The 27,461-nt window shown below is 40.3% G+C and overlaps 2 protein-coding genes across 3 annotated transcripts in view; both read left to right on the plus strand.

The window, feature by feature from the left end:
• Positions 1–27,461, plus strand: part of CFAP20DC (CFAP20 domain containing) — a 223,495-nt gene that overhangs the window by 172,021 nt on the left and 24,013 nt on the right. For both annotated transcript variants that reach the window (XM_069084234.1, XM_069084231.1), the window contains one exon: positions 4,873–4,934. In XM_069084234.1, the coding sequence (XP_068940335.1) occupies positions 4,873–4,934 (62 nt within the window). The remainder of the gene's footprint in view (positions 1–4,872; positions 4,935–27,461) is intronic.
• Positions 1–27,461, plus strand: part of FAM3D (FAM3 metabolism regulating signaling molecule D) — a 307,323-nt gene that overhangs the window by 111,980 nt on the left and 167,882 nt on the right. The window lies entirely within an intron of this gene.

The following is a 27,461-nucleotide window of genomic DNA, read 5'->3' on the forward strand; positions in this document are numbered from 1 at the left end:
ATTTCCCAAGTCAATATGCGGCCTGCAGGAATCTCGTTTTTATTTGAATTTGACACTACTGGTCTATAGGATGCATAAACAAAGTCATATGTTTAAAATGTTTGGTAGGGAGATAAAACACATGTACACAAGAAAACTTTAGTAGTAGATAAAAGGAGGAAGTAGAGTGTTCTGGGATGTCAGAAAAAAAAAAGATCACTTCTAGGAAAGACTTAACAAATGAATTGGAATATGCATCTGTGCATGTATGGTTTTCTTTCAGGCCCTTATCATCTCTCACCTGGACTATTGCAATCTCCTGATTGGCATTCCTAAACACAACTACTAAAGGGGTTTTCTGGAAGTGTAGGTTTGACCATGTCACTCCTCAGTGGCTCCCTGTTGTTTTTAAGATCAAATATAAATGCCTTAGTTTGACTTTTTAAAGACACTCACAATCTGACCATAAACTGCCTTCTCAATGATGTTAGACTTCCAGTAATCTTCTATCCAGTCAAACTGGACAGCCTTCTTACTGTCCATCACTCATGATGCCCTACATCTCATTCTTTTGTATTGATTAATGCCTCACCTTGCCCCCCATAGTGAGGTAAGAAATTATAGATCATGTTCAAAGTATGGCATATGATCCATAAAGGATTAAAAATGGGTGAATAACATACCAGAAAGGTATATCAGAGCTAAATTATGTCAGCCCTTGAATGCCAAAAGGACTTGGACTTTATTTCACAGAAAATGGGCAGACATTGAAGATTTTTAAGCAGGGAAATTAGGATCCAAGCTTGACTTTTTTTTGCCTTTTGGAGGGCATTTGGGGTTAAGTAACTTGTCTGAGGTTACATGGCTAGTGTTTTTGTGTTAAGAGTCTGAGGCCGGATCCAAACTCAGGTCTTCCTGACTCCAGGGCTGGTGCTTTACTCACGCCACCTAGCCGCCCCTAAGATTGACTTTAAAAGAATAATGTAGGACAGAGCCAAGATGATGCAGAAAAAGCAAGGACTCACCTGAGCTCTCCCAAATTGCCTTCCAAACAACTTTAAATAACACCTCAAAACAAATTCTGGAGTGCCAAAGCCCACAAAAAGATAGAGTGAAACAATTTTCCATTCCAAGACAACTTAGAAGGTCAGCAGGAAATGTCTGTTGTACCAGGGTGAGAGTGTAACACAGTTCAGTGCAGTATGCATCAGCACAGTTCGAGCCCCAGCAAATAAGCAGCAGGCCTTGAGAATGACTAAATGAGCAGAAGTGGCAACAGCCTGCAGAACTCTCAGACCCCACACATTAAGGGGGTTGGACAGCTGCTCAGAAGGAGATTACAGGGACCCCTTTATTGGGAGTGGGTGCAAGACTCTGTTGCATCACCCATACTCAGATCCGGGTCATGGTTCCAGGGTGAAGGGGAGCACTAGTACACCAGAACTTGTCACAGCAAGGGAACAGGGACCCAGGTCACAGTTTCAGAAAGCAAAAGAGTACTTGTGGTAACTCTTAGACCAGAGACAGTCCAGGACATCCCTTAGATCATCCCACCTTGGAAGAATTAAAAACTTGCAGAACTAGCTCTGAAAACAGCTGAACAAAATAACGTGAAGCTTGAGACAGTGCTCCCTCTACCCCAGGAGTAGAGTCCAACTTTAACATAAAGTTAAAGTCAAGAATGAGGAAACAAAACACAAAAAGATCCTGACCCTAGAAAGTTACTATGGTGAGAGGGAAGGTCAAAAACTAAGATGAAAACAATGAAGTAAAAAATGTTATATCCAAAGTCTCAAAAAAAAAAAAAGGTAAATTGGCCTCAGAACCAAAAAGATTCCTGGAAAAGCTCTAAAATGAATTTAGAAATCAAATAAGAGAGTAAGAGGAAAAATTGGGGAAAGAAAGTAGAGTGATGCAAGAAATCATAAAAAGAGTCAGCAGCTTGATTATAGAGACACAAAAAAAGCTAAAGAAATTAATACCTTAAAAAGAAGAATTAGGTCTAATGGTAAAAGAAACACAAAAATCCATTGAAAAGAACTCCTTAAAAAGCAGAATTGGCCATGTAGAAAAATATATACAAAAATTCATGAAAGAAAAGAACTCCTTAAAAAATAAAACTTCCCAAATGGAAAAGGAAGTGGAAAAGCTCCCTGGAGAAAATAATTCCTCAAAAACTAAAATTGGTCAAGTGGAAGGTAATGACTCTATCGACATCAAAAAAGGATCAAAAAAATCAAAAGAATGGGAAAAAATGCAGAAAATGTGAAATATCTCTTTGGAAAAACAACTGACCTGAAAAATAAATCAGGGAGAGATTATTTAAGAATTATTGGGCTACCTAAAAACTATGATCAGGAAAAGAGCCTGGACGTTATATTTCAAGAAATTATCAGGAAAAGCTGTCCTGATATCCTAGAACCAGAAAGTAAAATAGAAATTGAAAGATTCCACCAATCACCTCATGAAAGAGATCCCAAAATGAAAACTTCTTGGAATATTATAACCAATTTTCATTGCTCCCAGGTCAAGGAAAAAAATATTCCAAACACCCAGAAAGAAGCAATTCAAATGTTGTGGCACCACAGTCAATATAACACAGGATTTAGCAGCTTATACATTAAAGGATCAAAAGACTTGGAACATGATATTCCAGAGGACAAAAGAACTAGAATTATAACCCAGCTAAACTGAGTATAATTCTTTAGAGGGGAAAATGAACTTTCAGATGCTTCTAAGGAAAAGACCAGAGCTGACTAGAAAACATGATTTTCAAATTCAAGACTCAAGAGAAGGATAAAAAGGCAAACAGGAAAGAAGAATCATAAAGGATTCAATGTGGTTAAATTGTTTATATTCTTTCATGGGAAGATGATACTTGTAACTCCTAAGAACTTTATCATTATTGGGGTGGTTAGAAGGAATATACTTAGACAAAGGGCCTGGGTGAGAGCTGAATATAATTAATTATTAAATAAATAAAATTAAGAGGTGAGAAAGGGGAATGCACTGGAAAAAGGGGGAAAGAGAAAGATAGGGTAAATTATCTCACATAAAAGAGGTACAAAAAGAGCTTTTACAGTAGAAGGGGAAATGGGGAAAGGTAGGGGTAAGGGAGTGCTTGAACCTTACTCATCAGAACTGGCTTAAAGAAGGAACATCATGCACATTCATTTGGGTGTAGAAATCTGTCTTACCCTTCAGAAAAGTAGGAGGGAAAAGGGATATGAAGGGGGGAGGGGGATGTGATGATAGAACAAGGATGGATAAGAGGAGGAAGTAATCAAAAGCAAAACATTTTTGAGAATGAACAGGTGAAATGAAGGGGAGAGTAGGATATGGCGGGATATATAGTAGGAGAGTAGGATATATAGCTGTGAAAAAAAACTTCCCAGCAAGTCTCTGCAAAGGCCTCATTTCTCAAATATATGGAAAACTGAGTCAAATTTATAAAAATAAGAGCCAGGACCCGAATGATAAATGGCCAGAGGATATGAACAGGCAGTTTTCAAACAAATTAATCAAAATTATCTATAGATATAATTTTTTAACGTTACAAATCACTATTGGATTTGGAACCCCACACTTATTGGATTGGCTGATATGAGAGAAAAGGAAAATGACAAATGTTGGGGGGAATGTGGAAACACTGGAACACTAACATGTAACAGTTCTTTTGTGGTGCAAAGAATTGGAAATTGAGGGAATCAATTGGGGACTGGCTGAACAAATTGTAGTATATGATTGTGAAGGAATATTATTGTGCTACAAGAAATAATGTGCAAGATGCTCTCAAAAAAAAACCTGGAAAAACTTACATGAACTGATGCAAAGTGAAATGAGCAGAACCAGGAGAACATTATACACAGTAGCTTTAATATTGTACAATGACCAACTGTGAGTAATCTTATCCATTCTCAGCAGTACAGAAGAACTGATGGAATCTGAATGCAGATTGAACCATACTTTTTATAACTTATTTTCCTTGGTTTTTGTTTGTGGGTAGGGTTTTTTTGGTCTGTTTTCTTTCCCAACATCACAAATGTGGAATTGTGTTTTGCATGACTGTACATGTATAACCTATATCAAATTGTTTTCCATATCAATGAGGGGGGAGAGGAAGGAGGAAGAGAATTTGGAACTCAAACTTTTTTAAAGAATGTTAAAAATTGGGGCGGCTAGGTGGCGCAGTGAATAGAGCACCAGCCCAGGAGTCAGGAGGACCTGAGTTCAAATACGACCTCAGACACTCAACACTTATTAGCTTTGTGACCTCGGGCAAGGTCCTTAACCCCAATTGCCCTGCCTTCTCCCCTCCAAAAAAAAAAAGTGGTAAAAATTGTTTTTACATGTATTGGGAGGTAAAATAAAATATTTTTAAAAGACTAATGTAGAATGTGTATGGAGAGGAAGTAGGGAGAGAGAGAACCTAGAGACAGGAAGATCAGCTCCAGGGTTATCCCAGTAACCTAGGGAAAAGATTATTAGGACCTGCACTAGATGGTAGTATTGAGTATTGTGAGATTTCAGATGTAGATATAAAAAGGGACCTAGTCAAGGCTCGGCTGTCAAGAAGGAGGAAGTATAGAACCAAAAAGGACACCATGTTTTAAAAACTAGACAGAAGAAAGGAAGAGGATGCAGCCTGGTGCCCCCCAGAACAGCTGAACTTCCTCTCCCTTTAGGGTTCCAGCAGTCGCCCTGAGAGGTTGGGGTGAATTTTTAATACAGTCACTGATGACCTAATATCAGTCAACCAGTTAATAAACTGAGACAGGTTTGAGGAATTAGGTGATGAATTCCAGTGTGGAGTATGTCTTGAAGAACAACACTTTTTCAAATAAAATATTTGCAGCAGTATGTTCTAAATACTCTTTTCACTACCTTTTGCAGCCTGTCAATCAAGGACGTCACTATCAGAAAGAAATGGATCCTCCTTCTCCTTCTAACCCTCGGTAAGCAATCATCAGCTCTCCTAAAGAGAGGCTAAACTCCTTAGAGCATTGACTTGGGCTTTGTCCTGTCTGTTTTTCTTTAGAATAAATGCTAATCATGACTTTTATTTTTAACTGGTAAATGATAATTCATTATATTTTAAAATCATTTTTCTATAACTTCAAAGTATTTAAAGTTTACTTCTGTGAATTTAAATAATTATTTCATGTTTCAGAATTTCTTGGGATCAAATACCACTATGTTTAAAAACTCAGATTTATAAAGGAACATTAGATAATTTAATAAAACCTCACTATTATTGTTCACGGCTTATGTGGACATACTGTTTTCAAGTTGACAAAGTGCTTTGTCATAGCAATGCAAGTGCTATTGTTCCCATATTCCATATTCTGCTCAGAGCAGAGAAGTCCCACAGCTGCTAAAGATCAGACAACTTGGAAAAAGCAAAGTCTAAATTAAACACTTTATAAATAAATGAACTTGTATTACTTTCAGTTAGACAGGTTACTCAGCAAAGCTATTTGTCTTACTTATTAATAAATCCATAAACTTAGATAATCAGTAGATAAGAAGGATATGGAATTAGTGTCAGCCAGCATTGGCCTTTCCTTATAGATAGCTGTTTCTGAAGGACTTTGAGGCAACTTAATTTCTTTAGAATAAATGTTTGTCATGCCAATTTGTTTATGTCATTCATTTCCTAGAGAGGTAGCAGCAGCAGAGAGGGTAGAGGACCACTCTTGGAACCAGGACTTGAATTTACATCTTGATTCTTTACTAACCTAGTGAAAGCCTTAACTAATCCAGACAACTCTCTGAGCCTCCAAGTTACATGAGAATTGCCCAGTCTCCATTGGTGGAGGAAGCTGCCAGACCAAGAGTTTCCCCCATGCAAGTTAAAACCAGAAAAAAAATAATTTTCTGAGCAACACCTTAATTTTCTAGATGATGATACAAGAGCAAACTACCCTTCCTCCCAAAGAGCATAGATCCTAAATTAATGACATTGAAATACAGGAGAGTGTCAATGTGATGTGGTGGAAGGAGCCCTGGATTGGCACCAAAGTGGGATGGAGCCCAGGTTCTGGGCTTCCCTGCACTCATAGCTAACAGGGAGGCTTGGGGCCAATCAGCTCCCCTCCCCAACCTCTGCTGCTGTCTGCTTAGAGCTGCTGTGATAGCTGAGGCATCACAAGAAAACAGTAAGACTAAGCATCCAAAATAAGATACAAAATAAGTCTCACAATCAGACTTCATGGTTGCATTTGTGGATGTGTCTGTTCGCAGAAGGTGAGGAACCTTTTATATTTAAATTCTTTAAAGTTTAAACTGAAAATACTTTCTGCATGAAAATCTCATGTAAGATAGTATACTTGAGTTCTAGAAAACAGCTCTGCAGGTACAGGATTGGGAAGGGAAGGGAATTATAAATTTGCCTGGAAAAGATTGAAGAGTTTCAGTGTGACAGCCCCCAAAAGTGCTCAGCACTCTGAAGCCATGTGAGAAGAGGCACATCTTCCGGGGAGAGGCAGGTTCAGTGATCTTGCTGCCCTCTGCCCTAGTCAGACTGTGTCTGAGGACTGTGCTTGATCCTGGGCACCAAAGGGCCCAGAAGAGGGTAGCCAGGATGGTGAAGGGCTCATCAGCTAAATGGATAGCATGGTTTTTATCACTCAGTAAATGTTTAATCACTCAGAAAAGGTCATTTACATTTTCATTTATTGAAATTAAAAGCCAAATTTCTTCAGAGAAGAAAAAAAAGCAGTCAACTTAATTTGCCAGTATGTTATCCACCAGTTTTCCTAGAAAATTGTTTTACAGTCAATCAGAGAATCGGTAAATTACCTATCAGGCTGTTGTGCCGTAAATTCAGCAGCCTTTGTGATTTGCCAAGAAGGCATTATTGGGCCATAAATATAAAAGGTGATAAAATTATGAGGTCTGCATGTATCATCGTATAAAAATTGGAGAAATCGTATCTTGTTAAAAAAATTTATAACTTATAATTGAAAGCCGTGCCTCATCTCTGGACATTTATTTATTTTATATCTTACCAACTATATACCGGACTATTATACCCCAGAGTAAAGAACATACTTTAAAGGATACAGATAATTAAAATGGAAAAATAAAAGAATTCTGAAGGAGCCATAAAAGTAGGAGCCCATCATTCTGCCCACTTAACTCAGCTGCCTTTCCAGGATGAGTCTTGGACTCGATCCTGAAAGGTCAGCATCTTGGGCCTCACGAGGAAGAAACGTGAGTCTCTGCATGAAACTTATGCCCTTTTTACTGCCTCAAATTTGACATTTGGTTATAATGGAAGCAATAGAGATGACCGTCCCTTTCCTGTCAGGGAGAAGAAGCTATCAGTGAGGAAACAAAGGTCCACATAAATGGCGATAATGTAGCCCATGGCTTAAGTGTGTTTTGAAGTTGGTGGCCTGAAGGAGCTGCCTCCACATCTGAGTTCTGAGATGAAAACAACTCAGATGTCATAAACACGTTCCGTGAGAGGTTTTCTCTTATTAAAGTAAAAGATATCATCAGAAGAATGAGTGATGGTAAGAGAAGACAGGTTTACTTACATGTTATCTCCCCTTACAATGTAAGCTTGTTGAGTATGGTGTTAGCAAACATTAATTACTCAGCCTTCTCATCTCTTATATTAGGAAACTCGCCCTGTTTGAGTAACTTCTGTATCTTGTCATGAAGGTCATGAAAGTTTATTAATTTAAGAGTTGTCAGCTTCAGACCTTGGCTTTTGCCCTTCATACACAAGGGCCTGGCACACAGGCAGTGCCTGATAAATGCTTGTTGACTGAAGAGCTAGCCCGGATGGACAGCCAGAGTGTTGCACTAGTCACCGAAGGGAGGCCTCCAGCACATTCGCTGGACGCTGCTCCCCTGTGGCACTTGTGAATCAGTCTCTGAGCTGCAGTCTCCACTGTTTGAGGGAACCCCAAAGTCAGTGAGATCCCCCATCCACTTGAGAATAGGAGAACATTAACAGGAGCCATCAAACACATCTTAAGTGGGGGCCACAGTGTGTAGAGCCTAGGTCCCGGAATCAGGAAGACCTGAGTTCAGATCTAGCCTCAGACGCTTACTAGTGGTGTGCCCCTGGCCAAGTCCCTCAGTTTCCTCATCTGTAAAACCGAGATATTAAAGCACCTCTCTCATAGGGTTGTTGTGAGGATCAGATGAGATTCTTCCAGAGCATTTAGCACAGAGCCTTGCACATAGTCAGTGCTCTGTGAATGTTCATTCATTCAGTTATTTATTTGTCTCTCATTTATTTTGTGCTACATGATTAGGGTCATTAAGCCCAGAGTAACAATCAGGTGATACAGGAAAGAAGAGAATATGGGGAAGTAGAAGGGATGGAGAAGTCTGACCCAGAGGAATTTGTCTTTAGGAGTCACTATATAACTCACATTCATTTAGCACCTTTCCTACAAATGTAGGTGTTAGAGCAGTGAAATTGGACCTCGGATCTTGTTAGCCCTGGGTGTCCATACTGTCAGGTTACAAATAGCACCGTCTCTTAGAACAGCAATGGCCTCGAAAAGGTCCAAAGATGCCCTTTGTCACCTCAGACATTTAGACAGAGTGGTTCAGGGAAGCAGTGCTACTATCCTCCATGCAGAGAAATGCTGCCTCCCCTAGACGCAGACATTCTGCCAAACCAAGCAAAATGGATGCCATTTTCGGGTTAACAGAGATTATTTTCAAATGCCTTCTCCTGGTATTCTAGGTTTTGCTCTGTTCTCACAGCAGGCACATTTATTTATATGTTTGTTTAGAGTCTTCCAAACAGTTGAGGATATTTTTGCTTAGTCCTTGATTTTATAAAATAAGCCATGATTACCTTCTGGGTAGCAGCTCCTAGAGATGGAGCCCATAATCAGGGCCTTCTTTCAGAGTATGATGACACTTGCTATTCTTGCTTCAGCTTAGATAAATTGAGAGTAAGAGTAGTGAGAGGCTTGGTAAGTTTCTGGGAGGAAATAGCTAAATAGTTTAACAGAAATCAAAATTTTATAAAATTATTCTAAAATATCCAAGCAGAAGTAGATAGCACAGTCTTTTTAAAAAAATACGTCTCTTATCTCTGTGCTAAAAATGTCACAGTTGGTCATGTTAGGGCTAGAATTCTTGGTAACTCGGTCCCATGTTTATGTGCTATGAAGTTATTTCTATGTATAATTGGCTGATAAAGCCCTCCAGTCTTTGACAGATGATGAATACGCCCTGACCCCGCTCTGCCCTGGCTCAGCACTGGCTGGCTGAAGCAAGCTCTCTTTTCCTTGGCCCCTGCACGTACTACATTGGACTGAGCTTATCGTCAGCATCTTTCTCTTCTTTGCAGGCTTGGGGATTTCCAAAGAGAGTAAATTTTATGTCTTTCCTTTCTGTTGGTTAATATTTTGCTTGAAACAGAAAGAAAATGTATCAATGAAAATGTATTTTAAAACCATTATTAAGTTTTATATGCATTTCATATTTTAAAGGTTATCAAAATTAGTACTCATTAACACTTATAGGATTTTAATTCATTTTAATCAAAATTGTATTAGTAACAATAGCTAACAGTTCTGTGAACGTATGTCTTACAAAGCACTTCCTAGATCATATCATTTGATCCCTACAGCATCCCTGGGAAGTAGGGGCTGTGATTACCCCTATTCCACTAGTGAAGAAGTTGAGGCTGAGAAAGGTCAAGTGATGTGGTCAGGATTGCACAGCCAGTAATGGCCCAAGGCAGGATTCGAGTTGAGATCTTCTGACTCCAAGTCTGTGATTCGATCTACCATCCACCTTTCTGCCTTTTAAGAGTACATTATAGGGGCGGCCAGGTGGCTCAGCGAGTAAGAGCACTAGCTCCAGTGTCGGGATGACCTGGGGCTCGAAGCTGGGCTCAGACACTTAGCACCCACCCAGAAACACCTGGCCATGTAACCTTGAGCAAGTTACTTAACCCCGATTGCTTAAAAAAAAAAAAGAGTACATTATATACATAATTCTTTCAGACCATAATGCAATAAAAAGTTTTCATTAAGCCATCAGGACAGCATGTTTTTTAAAAAATATATTACATAGGTTCTCTATTTTCTGAATCTGAATTATGGAAAGTAAAGTGCCCAGTGCTTGAAGGCAGGGCCTTAGTTCAGTTTCTTCGTTTTCCCAAGCCCTAGCCTGGTGAGCTAGCCCACAGTGGGTATTTAACAACTGCTGGTCAAATTGGACAGGATTAGACTAGGTTGGATCAGATTGGATGGGGTGGGATGGCATGGGATGGGAAGGGATGGGCTCTGATTAGATGGGACAAGATTGGATTGGACTAGATTAGATCAGATTGATTGGGTTGGATCAGACTGGATTGGACTGGATGGTTTTAACAGGTGCCAGATCTTAAGAAGTGAAAAATCTTCACCCCAAACCAGAGCTTGGGGCCCTGCAGAAGTCACATGGAATTCTACCTTTTGGGCCCTTGCAGGAAGTTTTTGCCTAAGCTTCTGAACAGATGCAACTAGTGATGTAATTCTGATTACAGTGTGCATAGATTTTGATTTAAGTGAGTCTTATTTGGGGAAGATTTTGTGGACGGGCTTTTTTTTCTTTACTGCCACAACAATAGCTGTACTGTAATTGAGCCAAGCTCAGCAACACTACATCATCAGTCATTAAAGTGAGTTTTGGGGAATGGGAGAGGCTTGTTTTCAGTTTGCATTTTCACATGTGATTTGAATCAAGGCATGCCTACACTCCCAGAGAACACTGGGCAGGACAGGCTGAAGCTAGAGTCAGTGGGTTGGGACAGACCACCAAAAAGTCACTCTTCTTTTAGAGTGTGCAGGGATGAAGCACGTCCTTTAAACTTTACTTCTGTATGTCACTTCTATCTGCACCATGCCCAGCATTTCCCTTCTACAAGACCGTCTGCAGCCTGATGGAGATGCCAAAGGTGACTCCTAGCCTTGGAATAACAAAGGGCTCCTTGCCACTGCGCCAGGTGCTAATGCCAGTGTAATTTCAGGCCTTTTCAAGTCTCAGAGAAGTTACTCATGATGCTTGGAAAAGCCCTTGTCTGACAGGGATTTCTTATTGATTTGACTTTATCTGGAAACTCTGAAGAACTTGCCTTTTTCCTGAAAAGGTTTTATTCTGATGGATTCTAATCTTATTTTCTTGCTTACCCCCAGGATCCCTTGGTGGTAGGCAAAATATTCTCAGGCATTAGTTACCCAGGGAATAGTGTTTCTGTTGTCTGATGAAGTCCCAATCTGACTTCCTGCTATATCCAGCCCAAGTCCAAGCGCCACCTTTATCCCACATATGGGCCATGTAGTTGCTATTATCATACCTAGTGATTACTTTCAAAACAATTTGTGACGGTATTCAGTGCAAATCAGCAACCATGAATCACCTACTATGCTATGTGATAGGCGCTAGGATTCCGAGAACAAAGCAGTCCGCACTATCAAGAAGCAGGAAGTAGATGTCCAGCATGTGTGTGCCCAGAGAAATAATTACCTGGAGTGTGGAAAAATAAGGGAGTGATTTCTACAGGGAAAGAAACTGAGGGGGGAGAGAAGATAGGCAAAGACCTTCCGTAGGAGGACCTTCTGTCTGGGCCCAGAACAGTGCTGGGAAGAAAGCCAAGGAATTCTGGGAAGTGGTGCTAAGAAGCAGGCCTGGAGGCACCTCTGGGGAGGGTGGAGCTTGATGGCTCCTGGTCCAGACTGAGGTACAGCCAGGAATCTTGAACCAGGCATTCTTAACGTTATAGTGTTGTGGCCCCCTGGGCAATCTGGCAAGTACTAATAAACCCCTCCCCAGACTTGTGCTGATCATTGCATAAAGGAACTCAATTCTATTGAAATATAATTATTAACAATATTTTTTAAATTCCTGAACCCCAGGTTAAGAACCTCAATCTTCAACTAAATCAACAATTCAAAGCAAAATATAAATGTAAATGTCCAAGTGCTTATTCAGCCTTTTTTATAAAAAACTAAACATTTTTTCCCCTATATGTTTATCCATCTTGGGGTACAAACAACAAATTATTTTGGGGAGGGGTTTGAGAGATACTTCATCTTTGACACATTCAGGGTCTCCTGCATGCTCTGGGTCCAGTGTTTCTGGAAAACATGGCCACTCAAAAAGACAAGTTCAAAGGACCCATTAACAACCCTCAACAATATTTACCTGCCCATCCATCTACTTTTTATAATCCAGAAAAGAGAACTGATGAGCGTCAGATGTCAGACTCTCTCACCGGCACCATTCAATCATTCAGATGTTTAAAATGACCTGAAGAACTTAAGAAAAACCAGCCACTGGCACTGAGCTGCCTTCATCCAGGTTCTCTTGACTGTATGCAGTATTCCATGAGAGTAACCTTGAAGTATTTAGAAATGGGGATAACAAAGTCATTGTGTGAGGCAGCTAAGGATTGTTATTGGAGAGAGCCCTGGGCCCAGAGCCAGGAAGACATGAGATCAAATGCAGCCTCAGACACTTACAAGCTGTGTGACCCTGGGCAAGTCACTTAACCCTGTTTGCTTCAGTTTTCTCATCTGTTAAAATTTGATACTAGCACTTTTCTTCCAAGGTTGTTGTCAGGATAAAATGAGATATTATCTATAAAATGTCTTGTAAATCTTAAAATGCTTTGTAAATTCTGTCTTATCTATCTATTATTATGCTTCTTGAAACAAAAATGTTCATGATTCATTATGAAAGTTTATTAGAATGTGTTAGAATAGCAGATTACTGTCTTTCCCAGGAAAAACATGTTTGATATTCCAAGATTGTGACTATCTGGACTGCGAAAGCTTGAGTCCCCATGCTTTTTACCTGCCCTTGGTATCCAGGTGTGTTTATTAATATAGATGATCAGCTTTTCGATTTTGATGGGGCACTCCCTCAGTAATGTAGATTACAGCCCATTCCTGCCCTCTCTTTCTGGATGATTCTTGTCTACATCTTCCCATCATCCCTCAGCAGGGGACCCACCCAGTGCACTAAGGACTTTTCTCTAGATCCACTGACATCACTCAGAGAACACAGCAAGTGTAGACTGTCTTTTGCTTCTCCCTTGCTTTCCTCAATTGGTGAAGCCTCCTTTGTTTCTGACCATAAATTTCTTAGTGCTCCTAGAAACACTCTAAAGATAAAGTCAGGAGTTGCTAATCTTCATTGGTGGAGGGTTTTCCCACTCCAGGACTACCAGCAAATACTGCTAGATTATATCATCACAGATCAAGAGCTGGAACTTTCTTCAGAGGTCACTGAATCCAACCGCTTCATTTTGCAAATGAGACGGCTACACCACAGAGAGAGAAAATGGCCTGAGACAGAATCTAAATCCAAGTCTACTATGTCACACTACAGTGGTATGCTCGTAAAGTCTTAACAATTGACTCTCTGAAAAAGAAATATTATATACAACATACTTTGAAGTTAACATTTTCTCCATCACTTTAAACAGTCAGTAACTGGAGCACTGGTTTGTAGCATTTGCTTATGCCCAAGGTGTACACATTCACACTGAAAGTGTAACAGTCAGTGCCAGTGTGAAATGGTTCTGGTGCCCCCGGCCATAGCATGCCCCCAGGAAACAGGTGTGATTGCCTCCACCACTCCCCCCAAATACAGAATTCTCCCCTGACTTTTGACAAAGGGTTGGAGGGAGAGATTCGGAGTTTTAAAAAGCCACAGCCCTTTCCCATGTGGATGGAGTTCCCAGTCTAATAGTCTGCACCCATCATAATACTCAGGACTTAGCATGTGTAGGATTTGGAAAAGGAGGGATTGTGCCCCCTCAGGCATGTACATTTTCACTTAATATAGCCTGCTCCTGCTCGTTGATGGTATAGTCACCTATGCAGGAAATTGTTTTTCTATTTAAAAACTTTTGCCCTTTGAAGCCAATATTTTTCATTGTAGGAATGTTTATCCTTCAAGTTTCCATCTTTGTATTATGGGGTTTTTTCCTGACATCATTTTAAAATTCAACAAACATTAAGTCCCTACCCCACGTAAAGCCCTATAGGCCCTGGGGATATAGAAGTCAAGAAGAACCAGTCCCTGCCCACAAGGAGCTTATATTCTACTTGGCAGATAGAACCTGTGCACACACAAGGAGCTAAATAAAAGCCAGGAAGTGCCGGTGACTTACAAGAGGCCTAGGGCAGGGAGGGGGGACTGAGCCGCACTTGGAAGCCAGGGACTGAGGGCATGGGAGGTAGGAAGGGAGTGCCAGGAGCCACTTACTTGTGCAGATGCTGTGCTCAGAAAACAGCGGGCCATGTAAGAACACTGCAGTGCAGTACGAGAAGGAAGGCCTCGGAAATAACCCTGGAGACGAGGGTCGGAACCAGACTTGGAGGTTTTCTTTTAGGGATGATAGATAACCATTGTAAACTTTGAAATGGAAAAGGGACCTACGTTGGAAGAATATCAGTTTGAAAGCTAAGCGAAATCTTTTCAGAGTAACAGACATACTGTTACCCATTAATGATTCAAAAAGGGAAGACAAGCAACTTTTAAAAGTTTTAATTGAATTAACAATAATGTTATTGTCTAGTGATTCTTCCCTGTCTGTTCATTAAAAAAAAAAAAAACTTTTCTTCTCCTCACCATCCATTAAGACATACCTGCTGGAGTCTGCACCTCAGGGCATTGCTGGGCTAGTGAGAAGATAAGGTCAGGTATTTGTTGAAAGATTGTTCCCAAAATAAATGGCCTCATTGCATTTGATAAGCTTGAGGTAAAAAAATAAAAATAAAACAGAGCTGATCCACATTTTCCTAAGTACATGAGCATTTGGACCAGAAGAGGAAAGCTCAGTGAGAGTGTATAACTGATAAGCTTCAATATCCATTATTTGATGGAGATTGAATGTGAATGAGCTGGAATTTTGCAGACATGCACCCTGCCTTTCTCAAAGTCCTTAATGCTATTTATTTGCCAAACTAATAGACTTATAAAGAGATGAATCAAAGCAATTAAGGTAGGGAAGGGCTTAATATTTTCTGTTAAATTGGGTAATAAAACATTTTCAAGCTTTTTTTCAAATGGCACCATTTATGTCATCTCAATAGTGGGCCACAAAAACCTACAATCTGGTCATCTCATCAGCCCCAATGATGAAAAGAAAGTCAAGACTAAAAGGAAATTACCACATAGCTATCATTAGAAAAGAATTGTCTGCCAACTGAAATCTTATCTTACCCCCTTTTAGTGCGATTCATCTTTATATAGCTTAATGAAATGATATCTTCTTCTTCTTTACTGCTAGAGGCTGAGAAAAATCTATTCATTAGCCATAGACGTTGGCAGAAAATTCTATTATGTTTAGTGTTTGGACCCCAGGACTGGTGTATTCTCTCCATATTTTATCATTGCCCTTTTTTTGACCTCTTTAACAAGGCTTGCTAAAACCTGAAATTGCCTTACTTTACAAAGCACAATTAATTTACATTAGAAGTCCAGGGGAAAAAAAAGTTTTCTTTTTATTGCTAGAATAATGAAAGGAATGGGAACAAGCAAGAACCCGAGTGACATTCTATAAATTTGCTTGAGATTTTCCAAGTCTCAATGCTGGCAAAAAGAAAGTTGCACCAAGGCATACAGTAAATGAAGATATTATGTATTAGGGATGGAATGAATCTGTCACTTTGACGGATTGCGTGGCAAAGAACAGATTAACAGATTACTCATAGTCAGAATGCAGCTCAGTGTGAAAAATGGGCAGGAAATGATAAGTGTTGGTTTGTGCTGATTTAATGATATTTTTAAACTACAATAACACTCTCAGACTGTAATGTAATAAAGCACTTGCCTTGCATTTTTTAATAATCAACATATTGCCAGTTTGACCTTAAAATAATTTTGATATCCTTCTTAAAATACTTAGCTTTCGAATCAGTAAGCAGCACTGTCCGAAATATCAGAAACAGTGACATTACAGAAAGCTTTATAGTCAGGATCTTTTCTAAAGCTACCAGTGAAAATACAGATTTTAATTCATGGGTTTTGCATAATAATGTCACATCTATTTCTTCAGAAGATTACATTTTTTCAACAAAAATTGTGACCTTCCATTTAAGATTAACATAAAACCAAAACCATTTTCTCAGTAAAAATCCTCTGTAAATGCTGCTGAATTATCTTCACATTTCCAGCATACTTTTTTATATTTGGAAATACTGTTGTATACCTTAGAATGGTTCATATATTTGAAATGGTGTCATTAGAAACCATGAACTATTTGAGAGTCAAATGTCTGCATTATATAATGGGGAAAATGGCAAGTGAGATAATTCTAGATTTCCATTCGAATCCAAGATCTTGGATTCTTGGGATAGAAATAAGATGAACTTAAAAGTTCTATAGAAAACCTTGGTTTTTTTTTTAATGTGTGTGGTATTGTGTTTGTTGTGTGTTTTTTTATTTTTCACTAATAGACATCAAAGCAAAGCCTGTTATATTTTTCATATAAATTAAAAATTGTAATTTGTGTAAAACGGTTCCAATTACATGAAGTGAAATGGACACTTAAGGCCAAGTGTCCAAAATAAAATCGCTGTTGCATATAAATCATCTAATTATACGACCAAGTTCATATAAAGATTTTAATATGAGGTTTAGGTCATTTTGTATTGACTTAGTCTCTCACTCAACTTCTGATAGTTTTACATAATAAGATACAATCAACCTTGTATGCAAATAAAAGATTGCTCTCCCTTTCTAAGCACTTTTATAGACTTTGAACATAAGAATGCAATCCATTGGAACTCATCTGGCCCCCAAAGTGCTTCTGACAAAAAGCATACTTATGTTCCAGGAAGTCATGTTTCACATCGAAGTGAAATTTAACCCAAGAGCTCAGCAGGCTTTATTTGTTCCCAGCTCCTTCAGTCCATTCATATTCAGGTCTTTGGGTAAAGAAAAAGACTTTAAGATAATGATACGAGATCACAGAGTATCACCCTTAGAAGGGTCTAAAGGTACCATCTAATCCAATCAAAACTTGAACAAATCTCCCTCTAATTCCATTGCTAACAAGTAGCCATCTTTTCTTCAAGCCCTCCCATGAGGGAGAATGCAGTACCTGCCAAGGCAGCCGGTTGTACTTTTGACAGTTCTGGTTTCCCCCCCTAAACTCTCCCCTCTTTTTAACTTCCGTTACTTTCCATTGACTGTCCAGGGCATCACCATCCCTCCCACTCGCTGCTCCCCCCCCAGGGAGGACTCTAAACCCAAGTGTCAGCCTCTACTCCTCACATTCACCCCCCTCCCCATCCAGTCTGTTGCCAAGGCTTCTTGAGTTTATTTGGCAACACCTCTTGTAAATGTCCCTTCTCTCCTCTGACATTGTCACCAGCCTGGTGCAGAACCTCATCTCCTGAGGCCTAGACCATCACAGTGGCCTTAGTTTAGACAGACCAGCTGTCACATGGTCTGACCACATGGTCCTCTCCAATAAACTCCAGTGGCTCCTTATCCCTTCCAAGTTCAAATAGAAAATGCTGTTTGACTTTGAAATCCTTTTCCTGCCTCTCCAGACTTTTTGTACCTTACTCCCCTGCACATGTTCCAAGATCCAGTCACATTGGTCTCCTTGTCCTTTCTCCAAGAACAAGATCCTCCAAATTCTGGCTTCATGAACTTTCACTGACTCTTCCCCACACCTGGAGTGCTTTCCACCTCCTGCCTTCCTTCAGGTCTCAGCTAAAATTCTATTTTCTACAAGAAGCCTAAAGAAACCCTCTAACACTAGCACATCTTATTTGTACAGTTGTTTGCCTGTTGTTTCCTCCATTCGATCATAACTCCTTAAGGACAGGGACTGTCTTTTGTCGTTTTTTTGTGTCCCTAGTACTTAGCATAGTGCCTGGGCACTTCATAAATTCTTACTGACTTGATTTGAGTCTGATCATCAGGAAGATTTCCCTTACATCAAGCCTAAATTGCCCTCTGTGACTTTTACCCATTTGTTGCTAGTTCTTCCCTTTCTGATCAAGCAGGATCAATTTAATTCATCTAGTTGGTGGCCCTCAAATACTAGATAAGTAGATACAGCTGGCTTATGCCCCACGCCGTCTTTTCTCCATTATAAATAATGCTCCTTCCTTCAGCCACTTCTAATATGGCATGGCTCCACAGAACTCACTCCAGTCAATATTTGTCAGCATTTATAACTAAACAATACTGCAGACATTGCCCGTCTAAGACAAAACCATCATCCCCCTTAATCTGGACTCTACAGAACCCTCAGGTAGCCCTTCCTAGGCTTCCTAATGCCATGCACCCCCAAAGTGCGCACACATCTTTACTACCCTCCCAGTAGAGAGGCAAGATGCCTGTAGGCTTCAGTATTCTTTCCATGGTCAAATAGGGATATTGCTGGCTTTCCTGTGTCGCAGGGGAGGATGGGAAACCCTTCTGATTGGAAGACGAAGGGTGTCAGTCAAAATGTTGACCAGAAAAGGACCACGGACAGCTCTCCATGCTCCTCTACCAAAAGTCCCTGCTTAAAATGCCATGTACCCCTTAAGGGCAGGTCGGGTCTTTGTCCTCCTCTCTGTAAGCCTAGCACTTTATGCAAAATACTTTGCAGGTAGCAGGCACTTAATAAGGAAAGCTATGTTAAATTTGAAGTAGGAATCAAATTACCATCAGGGTGCTATCCAATTAAAATCTAATTACCTACCTTGTTTCTTTCTGCTGAATCTCATACCAACATGTGCTTCTCTGGCTAATTTGCTCTCAGTTTTGTCAGACTTACGGTCAGAAATTTTGAAACAAGCAATAAAATTTTTGATGAATTTTCTTTTCCTTGTTTTTAGCTGATGAGTTACCATTAGTGACCTGGGTTATGTTTTGTTATCGTTGGGGGAAAGCATTTTTTTTTTAATTTCATAAGATTATAGATGTAGACTGAGAAGGAACCGCAGTTGTGCTTTGAAGGAGACCGAGGGATTCTGTGAGATGGAGGCGAGGAGGCCGTCCAGACACAGGGGACAGTCTGTGCAGTCAAGTAGATGGGACTGAAGGATTCTGGGAGATGGAGGCAAGGAGGCCATGCAGACAGAGGGGACAGACAGCCTGTGCAGTCAAGGAGATGGGACTGAGGCAGTACCATGTATGGGGAGCAGACATCGATCTGGAGCATGTTTGGGAGGGAGAGTTAGGTGAGCTGGATCCAGAAAGAGAAAATAGAGCTAGGTTAGGAAGGGCTTCAGATGCCATCATCTGCATTTGGCTTTTACCCGGGAGGGCTCAGGGAGCCAACACAGCCTATCGAGGAGGGTAGGGATTGGATCAGACCTGGCCTTGAAGAATATCAATTTGGTAGATGTGATTCAGCCAGTTGTGGTCTGCTACAAAGCTGTGCTTCCTGGGGATAGACAGTTATACTCAGAAGCAGCTGCATTGAGTCAGGAACACCTGAGTTGAGTCTGGACTCAGATCTTTACTGGCTGTGTGGCCTCGGGTGAGTGATTTAATATCTTCTGCCTCAGTTTCCTCACTTGTAAAATGGGGATAATAATGGCACTTCTCTACCAGAGCTGTTGTGAAAATAAAGAGATAATATTTGCAACGTGCTTTGCAAACCTTAAAGCATTATATAAAAGCCTGCCTTGCCCCTTCTCGTGTTATGTCCCATGCACTCTCTTTCTCTTCTCCAGTCAGCTGAAGATGCAAACTGCAGATCCCCTCTTTACGTCAGGATCCTTTTTCCTGCCGTTGCTCTCATCGCTTCCATGAACAGAAGGGGCTCTTTTCAGTTGGTTCAGTTCTGTCTGACTCTCCATGGCCCCATTTTGGGTTTTCTTGGCAGAGATGCTGGAGTGGTTTGACATTTCCTTTCCCAACCCATTTTACAGATGAGGAAGCTGAGGCAGACAGGGTGAGGTGACTTTCCCAGGGTCTGTGGTCAGATTTGAACTCAGGAACATGAGTCTTCCAGACTCCAGGCCCGGTGCTCCATCTGCTGCATCCCCTAGCCTCCCACGTGACTTCCTCACACTAGCATTCTGATTAGAACTTGAGGTTTGATTTTTCTCCACAAACTAATCCATGTTTGATATTTGCCCTATCTTATAGCAGTAAATACTTCTCTCCGTGTCTTCCAGTATGTGTCACAACGTTGGGAGGGACCTGCACAGCACTTTGTGTGTTCGTTCAGCAAGTCCTTTGGTCATGTGTAGACCTTGCTAATAACTGAATAAGGTAAATGGTTCCTGTTTGCTCACAGTTTCTGTGAGGTTTCTGTGTTTTTTGTAGCAAATTTGTTTTAAATACCTGGAAGTGTCTCATGCACATGGAATTGCTTCCATTGTCTCAGAGTGATATAATCAGCCTTCATTCGGTTCAGTAAACCTTTGAGTGGCTGGAAAAGGGAAAAGAAGCCACCTGCTCTCCAGACTCTTGAAGTCTGGTTTCCATCCCTGCCACTCGACTGAAACCAATGTCTCCATGGTGCCTTGGTGGAAAGCCTGTGTCTCCACCATTGCCTGGAGTATAAAACGAATGTTCTTTAGCATGGCATTTAAGGCCCTTCCTAGGCTGTCTCCAGCTTACCTCCCCGGCCTTCATATGTCCTGCTTCCTAGCCCTGCCCTGCCATTTTTCTGGCTAGCCTCCTGGCCTGGCATGCACTCCTTGCTGTTCCCTATGATTGAAGCCCTTCTCTGTCTTCAGGCAGTCTCTTCAGTGTGGCATCTCCCTCAGCCCCCAACCCAGTTCCCCAGGCTTAGGATATCAAGTGCAGAAACTTTCATTTTTAACTTTGTAGCCTCAGCACCAGCCCAGGGCGGGCGCTGAATAAATGCCTGTTTGATTGAAGGACTCCCGTGATGTCTCCCTTCTAATGCTTCTTTTTTTTTTTTTTAAAGCAATCAGGGTTAAGTAACTTGCTCAAGGTTACACGGCCAGTTATTTCTGGGTGTGGTGCTGAGCGTCCGAGCCCGGGATTCGATCTCCAGGTCATCCCAACACTGGAGCCGGTGCTCCTACTCGCTGTGCTACCTGGCCGCCCCTCTTCTAATGCTTCTTACATAAACGAGCAGAAAGAGATTCCCGGGCTCATCATTCTTGACCATTTAGGGGAGCCCTTTAGCCACTCCGGCTTCCTCATTCGTGGAGTAGAGCTCTGCCTTCCTCCTTCCTAGGCTTGTGACGAGATCATGTGATAGGGAATATGTTAAAATACCTGGAAACCAAAAAGATCTAGTTAAAAGCAGCAGCAATGTCATCATCATCATCATGTCATCATTATCATCATTATTATTTTCTGTACCCAACTCACTAAATGCTCCCGTGCTAAGTGACATGCAAGAAACACGTAGCATTACATAGGTGTGGGTGTGTCACGTCCATTGATACGGCCTCCGTTTACTTTACATGTGTTTGCGTGTATTTGCATCTTGCTGTTGTGTGGATTCATTTTAGAGTGTCAGCTTCCTGTGGAACGTGCTCCCCCAGCAAGTTACAGAGCAGCCAGAAAACCACAGTGAATCCCTGCGATTTAAGGAAGAAGAGGAGGAGGAGACCACGGCCGTGGCGCTCCGTGGCTTGGCGGAGTTAATGGCCTTCCCACTCAGCCGCTAGAATAGCAATTCTGAGCCTTTCTATGTTGCAAGTCCTGAAGAGCCTGTAGGCCCCTTCTCCAAATAATGGGGTTTTTTTAAATGTGTGAAATATCATACTTGGGATTACAGAGGAAGTCAGTCATATTGAAGTCAATAACATTATCAAAATATTTTTTAAAACCAAATTCACAGACCCCAGTCTGTGTACATTAGAAAGACTCGATCCTTACTGAAATTCTGAAATTACATCCTGCCGGTATGTTCAGATAATATTTTACCCTCATTTCTGGTTTTAAAAAGCTGCCCAGCCTTCAGCAGTGTCATTGTGTCACAATAGTTGGCATTAACTGAAACATTGCAATTAGTATCAGATCATGCAACAGCTAAGGAATAACACCAGCCCAGCGCAGGATCTTGTCAACTTTTTTCCAAGGCTTTGTTTTCTTTTGCATCCAAACCAATATCAGGTAAAATTAAATTGTCATCCAGATAGCAGCACCTTTCTTTTCTCACAACACTTTTACTTTACTATTGAATTGGGGGAGTGAAGGGGTTGCATGTAGAAAACAAAATCAGATCAGTCCATGAGTTTGGTGGGTTTGTCAGAGTTGATGGTGAAATTGCTATCCCTGAATCTTTCTCCAAACCCATACAGTTAAATTGAAGCATTCAGTTAAGCCCAGCCTGCCCTTTCATTTCCATGTAACTACCTCAGAGTCACATGCTCCTTAAAAAAATTAAAAGTTTGGATGTCGTTTTCTTTTTATTCTAGCTGTAAGGTAATGAGCTATATTTAAAGTTAGAAAGATCATTGACGTTTCCAGTTCCTGATGTGACATGGCTTACATCAGGTGGCTTGCCAAAAATTGCCATCAGTGCTGTGATCCTTAAAATACACAACTGTAGAATTACTTCAGACTAGGGCTTTTTTCTGCCATTTGCAGTTACTCCTACCCATTTAATCATCAGAATGATTACCATTCAGTTTTATAATTATGCCTCAGTCTTTGGGTTTATTGGAATGCTTAGGGAGAAGACAGGCAGGCAGGATGCAGGGCAAGGTGGAAAAAATCTTGGGAGGTAGAGGGCCCAGAGTGAAGACCCAGCTACCCCAAGGGTGACCTTAGTCACTCCTCCTTGGTGGCCTTTTTTTTCATCTGTGAAAGGCCAGTGGGGAGGGTTGCACTCTGTGACCTCTGAGGTCCTTTATGGCACTCGATTTATAAAACTTGAAATATTCTGGGAAATATATCTTTCACATGTGGCCACTTCTTGCTGGATCTTAGGAAATTTGTCATAAAGACCTCACTGTTCCATCCAAACTGAGAGCAGTCCCTGGTGAGAAAGAGCTTTGCCTCTCTAGGTATTTTTAGGATCAGTTTGAGAAGGACCTTGTGTCTTTCTAGTCCAAGTCATATTCTTAAACAAGAAATCTCCCCTACAAAGTGTCCAACAAATGTCTTTGTTGGAAGGTCTAGTGAGAAGGAGCCCTCCAATCTGATCTAATCCAACCATTTATTTAGGTGAGGAATACAGATAAAACAAAAACCAGAGCCTGCCCTCGAGAATACAACAGTCTTTAGAAGACATAGAATGGGGAAACAGCTATGTACGTGCTAATTTGAAGAGGAGAGACAAGAGAAGTGAGCACCCTCCTAATCAAACCCAGCATCCATTCATTCTGCACCTGTTAGGGGTTAGTGGCATTTCAGCCTTCAAGGAGGAGATTGCATTCTACTAGGGAGATAAAACACACACACAAATATATACATATGTGAGTGTGTATACACGCATATAGATAGATTATTATGTATATTTAATTATAACATATGTGTGTGTTGTAGTTAGAGGGAGAGAGGGGTGAGCGCTAAGGGCTTTGGAAAGGCTTCTGTAGAACTCGGGACATGAGCCAAGCTCTGAAGGAATCAAGGGATTCCAGAAAGTAGAGGTGAAGAGGGAGTGTGAAGTCCAGGACATGGAGGGTAAGGGCAGCAGGGAGAGGGAAGACAGCACAAAGGCCTGGGAATGGGAGAAATGCTGACTTCAAAAAATAGCTCCTAGATCAATTTGGCTGGGACATGGAGGATATATACAATATATAATCAAGTGTAATGATGCAGAGTTGGCTTAAAGCTATGTCAGGATTAGAAATTTTCCCATTTTATTATCAATAATTTCATCTTCATGAAGAATTCTAGAGCCTTGTATTGTTTGTTGCTGAGTTCAAAAAGACTAAATCCTACTGGAAATCCAGGGATTTTGAAATGATTTTATAGAACTTGAGACACAGGCCCCTGGCCAAGCCCCAGTGACAACAATGAAATGGTCCCTGCCTTCAAGGGGCTGACTTTGTGGGGAGGGAGGAAGCTAAGTCAATATGAAATCTGTGAGGGTAAATTATAAGGAATGTGGGCAAGAAGAGGAGCCTTGTAACCATGGGCATCACTGACCACCGCTTAGCAGCTAAACCGGGACGGGCACAAGAAAGAAGCTTGCCTGGCATGACCTGCCTGGCATTCTGTATCGCCTTTGGGTCAGCAGCCTGAATTTTCACATAAACCACAGTGCAAATACTTTGTGGGTCATGTTCACCTTATCCACTTCCTCAGACTAGCAGAAAAACAAATGAAGTCTTTCTCATTTTCTTTGTGGTTTTAGTTGCCTCATTGTTTCAGAAGAATTCTGCAGCCAACTATATGCTACTAAATGGAACCACATAGCCAGTGGCATTTCTTGGACCACTCTTTTAGCAGATCTTTCTGGGTTGCTAATGTCAGTGCCCCTCCTTGAAAGTGGTCTAAAGCTACTTCCCGTGTATTTTGACAGAAGACCATTTACCCTGATTAAAATGCTAGGGGAAAGAATGAAAAGACAATGGAAGCATTCATTTCTTTGTAATTCTACCTTAAGAAACAGTTATGAAAGAGAGAAGTAACATTAAATTAGCCTACCTTGGAATAATCAGGGAAAATAGCTAGTTTTCAGTTGCTTTAGATAGTGGCCAGGACAATGTCAGTCTGCTGTTTAACATTCAACTCTGTTAATCTAGAAGGCCATAGATTGTCTCTTTGCATGTTGATTGAATTGATTAGAGCCCTAGGCCTTGATAGCAAAAAAAAAAGTGTCTCTAATTAATCAGACAATGCTTGATTAGTTTTTCTGTTTTGAGGAGATAAACTGACTGCTTTTTCAAGAAATTTCACCCCATATAATTCTCCTTCAGGAAAAATAAAGGGTAAAGGAGACTTACTTTGAATACCCCATGGGGCTGTCTTTTATTCTAGCAAGTTTAAAAAATATTTCAGAAAACAGCTTTCAGTTTAAATTTCCTCCTCTTTATACACATGAATGCACTCCTTTTGTATCACTCCTCAGAGTCAGCGTGGCATCCTAGAGTATAGGCTTTAGGTTCGAATCTCAAGCCCTAACATTTACTAGCTATGGGACCTTGGGCAAGATACCCTCTGAACATCTGTAAAATAAAAGGTTAGACTAGATGGCCTCCCAGCCCTAAATCTTATGATCCTTTATCTCAGGTATACTTTTAGTCCATCTCACTCTCTTTTGTAATATACGTCCAACTTTTTACACTTAAGCCTTCTTCTTCGGGGGAGACCATCGACCTGTCAGAACTTGATGACATAGATTTCAGCCCGGATACCATTTTGTTTTCAAATCCAGAAGAGGGGATATATGAATCATATGGAAGGAAAGCCATCACCTTCTTTGCAACCATGTCATGTCGTTACCTCCAGAGAATGCTTTGATTTTCTTGAGTTTTCCAGTGGAGGATTTCTAAGCACACTTGCATTTAATTTCTTTTTTTTTTAATATTTTTTCAATTTTTTTTATTTTTAGTTTTCAACATTCACTTTTATAAGATTTTGAGTTCTAAGTTTTCCCCTTCCCTCTTCTTCAAGATAGGCTGCAATCTAATATAGGCTATACATGTATGATTTTGTTACACATATTTCAACATTACTTATGCTATAAAAGAAGAATCAGAAAAAATATATTTAATTTCTTCGAATTACAAGTGAAAAAAAGTTTTTTTGGAGGGGGGAGATAGGGCAATTAAGTGACTTGCCCAAGGTCACATGGCTTGTGTGTGTGTGTGTGTGTGTGTGTGTGTGTGTGTGTGTGTGTGTGTGTGTGTGAGAGAGAGAGAGAGAGAGAGAGAAGTGTCTGAAGCCGAATTTGAACTCAGGTCTTTCTGACTCCATGGGGCAGTGCTCTATTCACTGCACCACCTAGCCACCCCTAAAAATAATTTTTAACATTTGTTTTTTTTTTAATTTCGAGTTCCAAATTCTCTCCCCTCCACCCTCATTGAGAAGACAAGCAGTTTGATATTGGTTATACATGTAGAGTCATGTAAAACATTTCCATATGAGTCATGTTCTTAAAGAAAACATACAAAACACACACATACCCATGAATAGAGTATTGATCTGCATCCAGATTGCATCAGTTCTTTCCATCACAAGTCCTTTGGAATTTTCTTAGACCTTTGTATTACTGAGAATAGCTAAGTCATTCACAGTTGATCATCATACAATATTGCTGTTACCATATACATCGATCATCGTACTATATTGCAGTTACCACATACATTGTTCTCCTGGTTCTGCTTACTTCATGCTGCATCAATTCATGTAATTCTTCCAAGTTTTTCTGAAACCAACCTGTTCATTTTTATAGCACAATAGTGTTCCATCATAATCATATACCACAACTTGTTCAGCCCTTCCCCAATTAATGGGCATCCCCTCAGTTTCCAGTTTTTTCCACCACAAAAAGAGCTGCTATATGTATTTTTTTTAATACATATAGGTTCTTTTTAAAAAAATGTCTTTGGGATGCAGATCTAGGAGTGCTATTGCAGAATCAAAGGGTATGCACAGTTTTATAGCCCTTTGGGCATAGTTCCAAATTACTCTCCAGAATTGTTGGAACAGTCTCAATTTCACCAACAGTGCATTAGTATCCCACTTTTTCCACAACCCCATCCAACATTTGTCATTTTCCATTTCTTTCATATAGCCAATCTGATAGGTGTGAGGTGGTACCTCAGAGATGTTTTAATTTGCATTTCTCTAATCAGTAGTGATTTAGAGCATTTTTTCCATAAACCTATAGAGCTTTTATTACTTTGTCTGAAAATTGTTCGTATCCTTTGACCATTTATCAATTGGAGAATGACTCATATTCTTATAAATTTGACAAAGTTCTCTCTCTCTATCTTTCTATACATATATATGTATGTATATATATATATATATATATATATATGAGAAATGAGGGCTTTATCAGAAAAACTTGCTGTAAAACATTTTCCCAGTTTTTTGCTTTCCTTCTAATCTTGGTTGCATTGGTTTTGTTTATGCAAAACAATAAATTTAGTGTAATCAAAATTATCCATTTTACATGCTGTAAATGTTTTCTGTCTCTTGTCAGTCATAAATTCTTCTCTTATCCATAGATCTTACAGGTAAACTATTCCATGCTCCCCTGATTTGCTAATGGTATCATCCTTTATGTCTAAATCATGTATCCATTTTGACCTTATTTTGGTATACAGTGTGAAATGTTGGTCTATACCTCGTTTCTGCCAAACTGCTTTCCATTTTCTCCCAGCAGCTTTTGTCAGATAGTGACTTCTTGTCCTAAATTCTGGGATCTTTGAGTTCATCAAACACTAGGTTGCTCTGGTCATTACCTACCATGTATTGTGTACCTTATCTGTTCCACTGATCCACCACTCTTGTCTCTTAGTCAATACCACATGGTTTTGATGATTATTGCTTTGTGATACAGTTTTGAAATCTGATACAGCTAGGCCAGCTTCCTTCATTTTTTTCATTAATTCTCTTGTTGTTCTTGACCTTTTGTTCTTCCAGATGAATTTTGTTGT

This window comes from Petaurus breviceps, unplaced genomic scaffold (genome assembly GCF_028583685.1).
Source record: "Petaurus breviceps papuanus isolate PSGF00001 unplaced genomic scaffold, PetGlider_PUasm1.0 174, whole genome shotgun sequence".
Taxonomy (NCBI): Eukaryota; Metazoa; Chordata; class Mammalia; order Diprotodontia; family Petauridae; genus Petaurus; species Petaurus breviceps.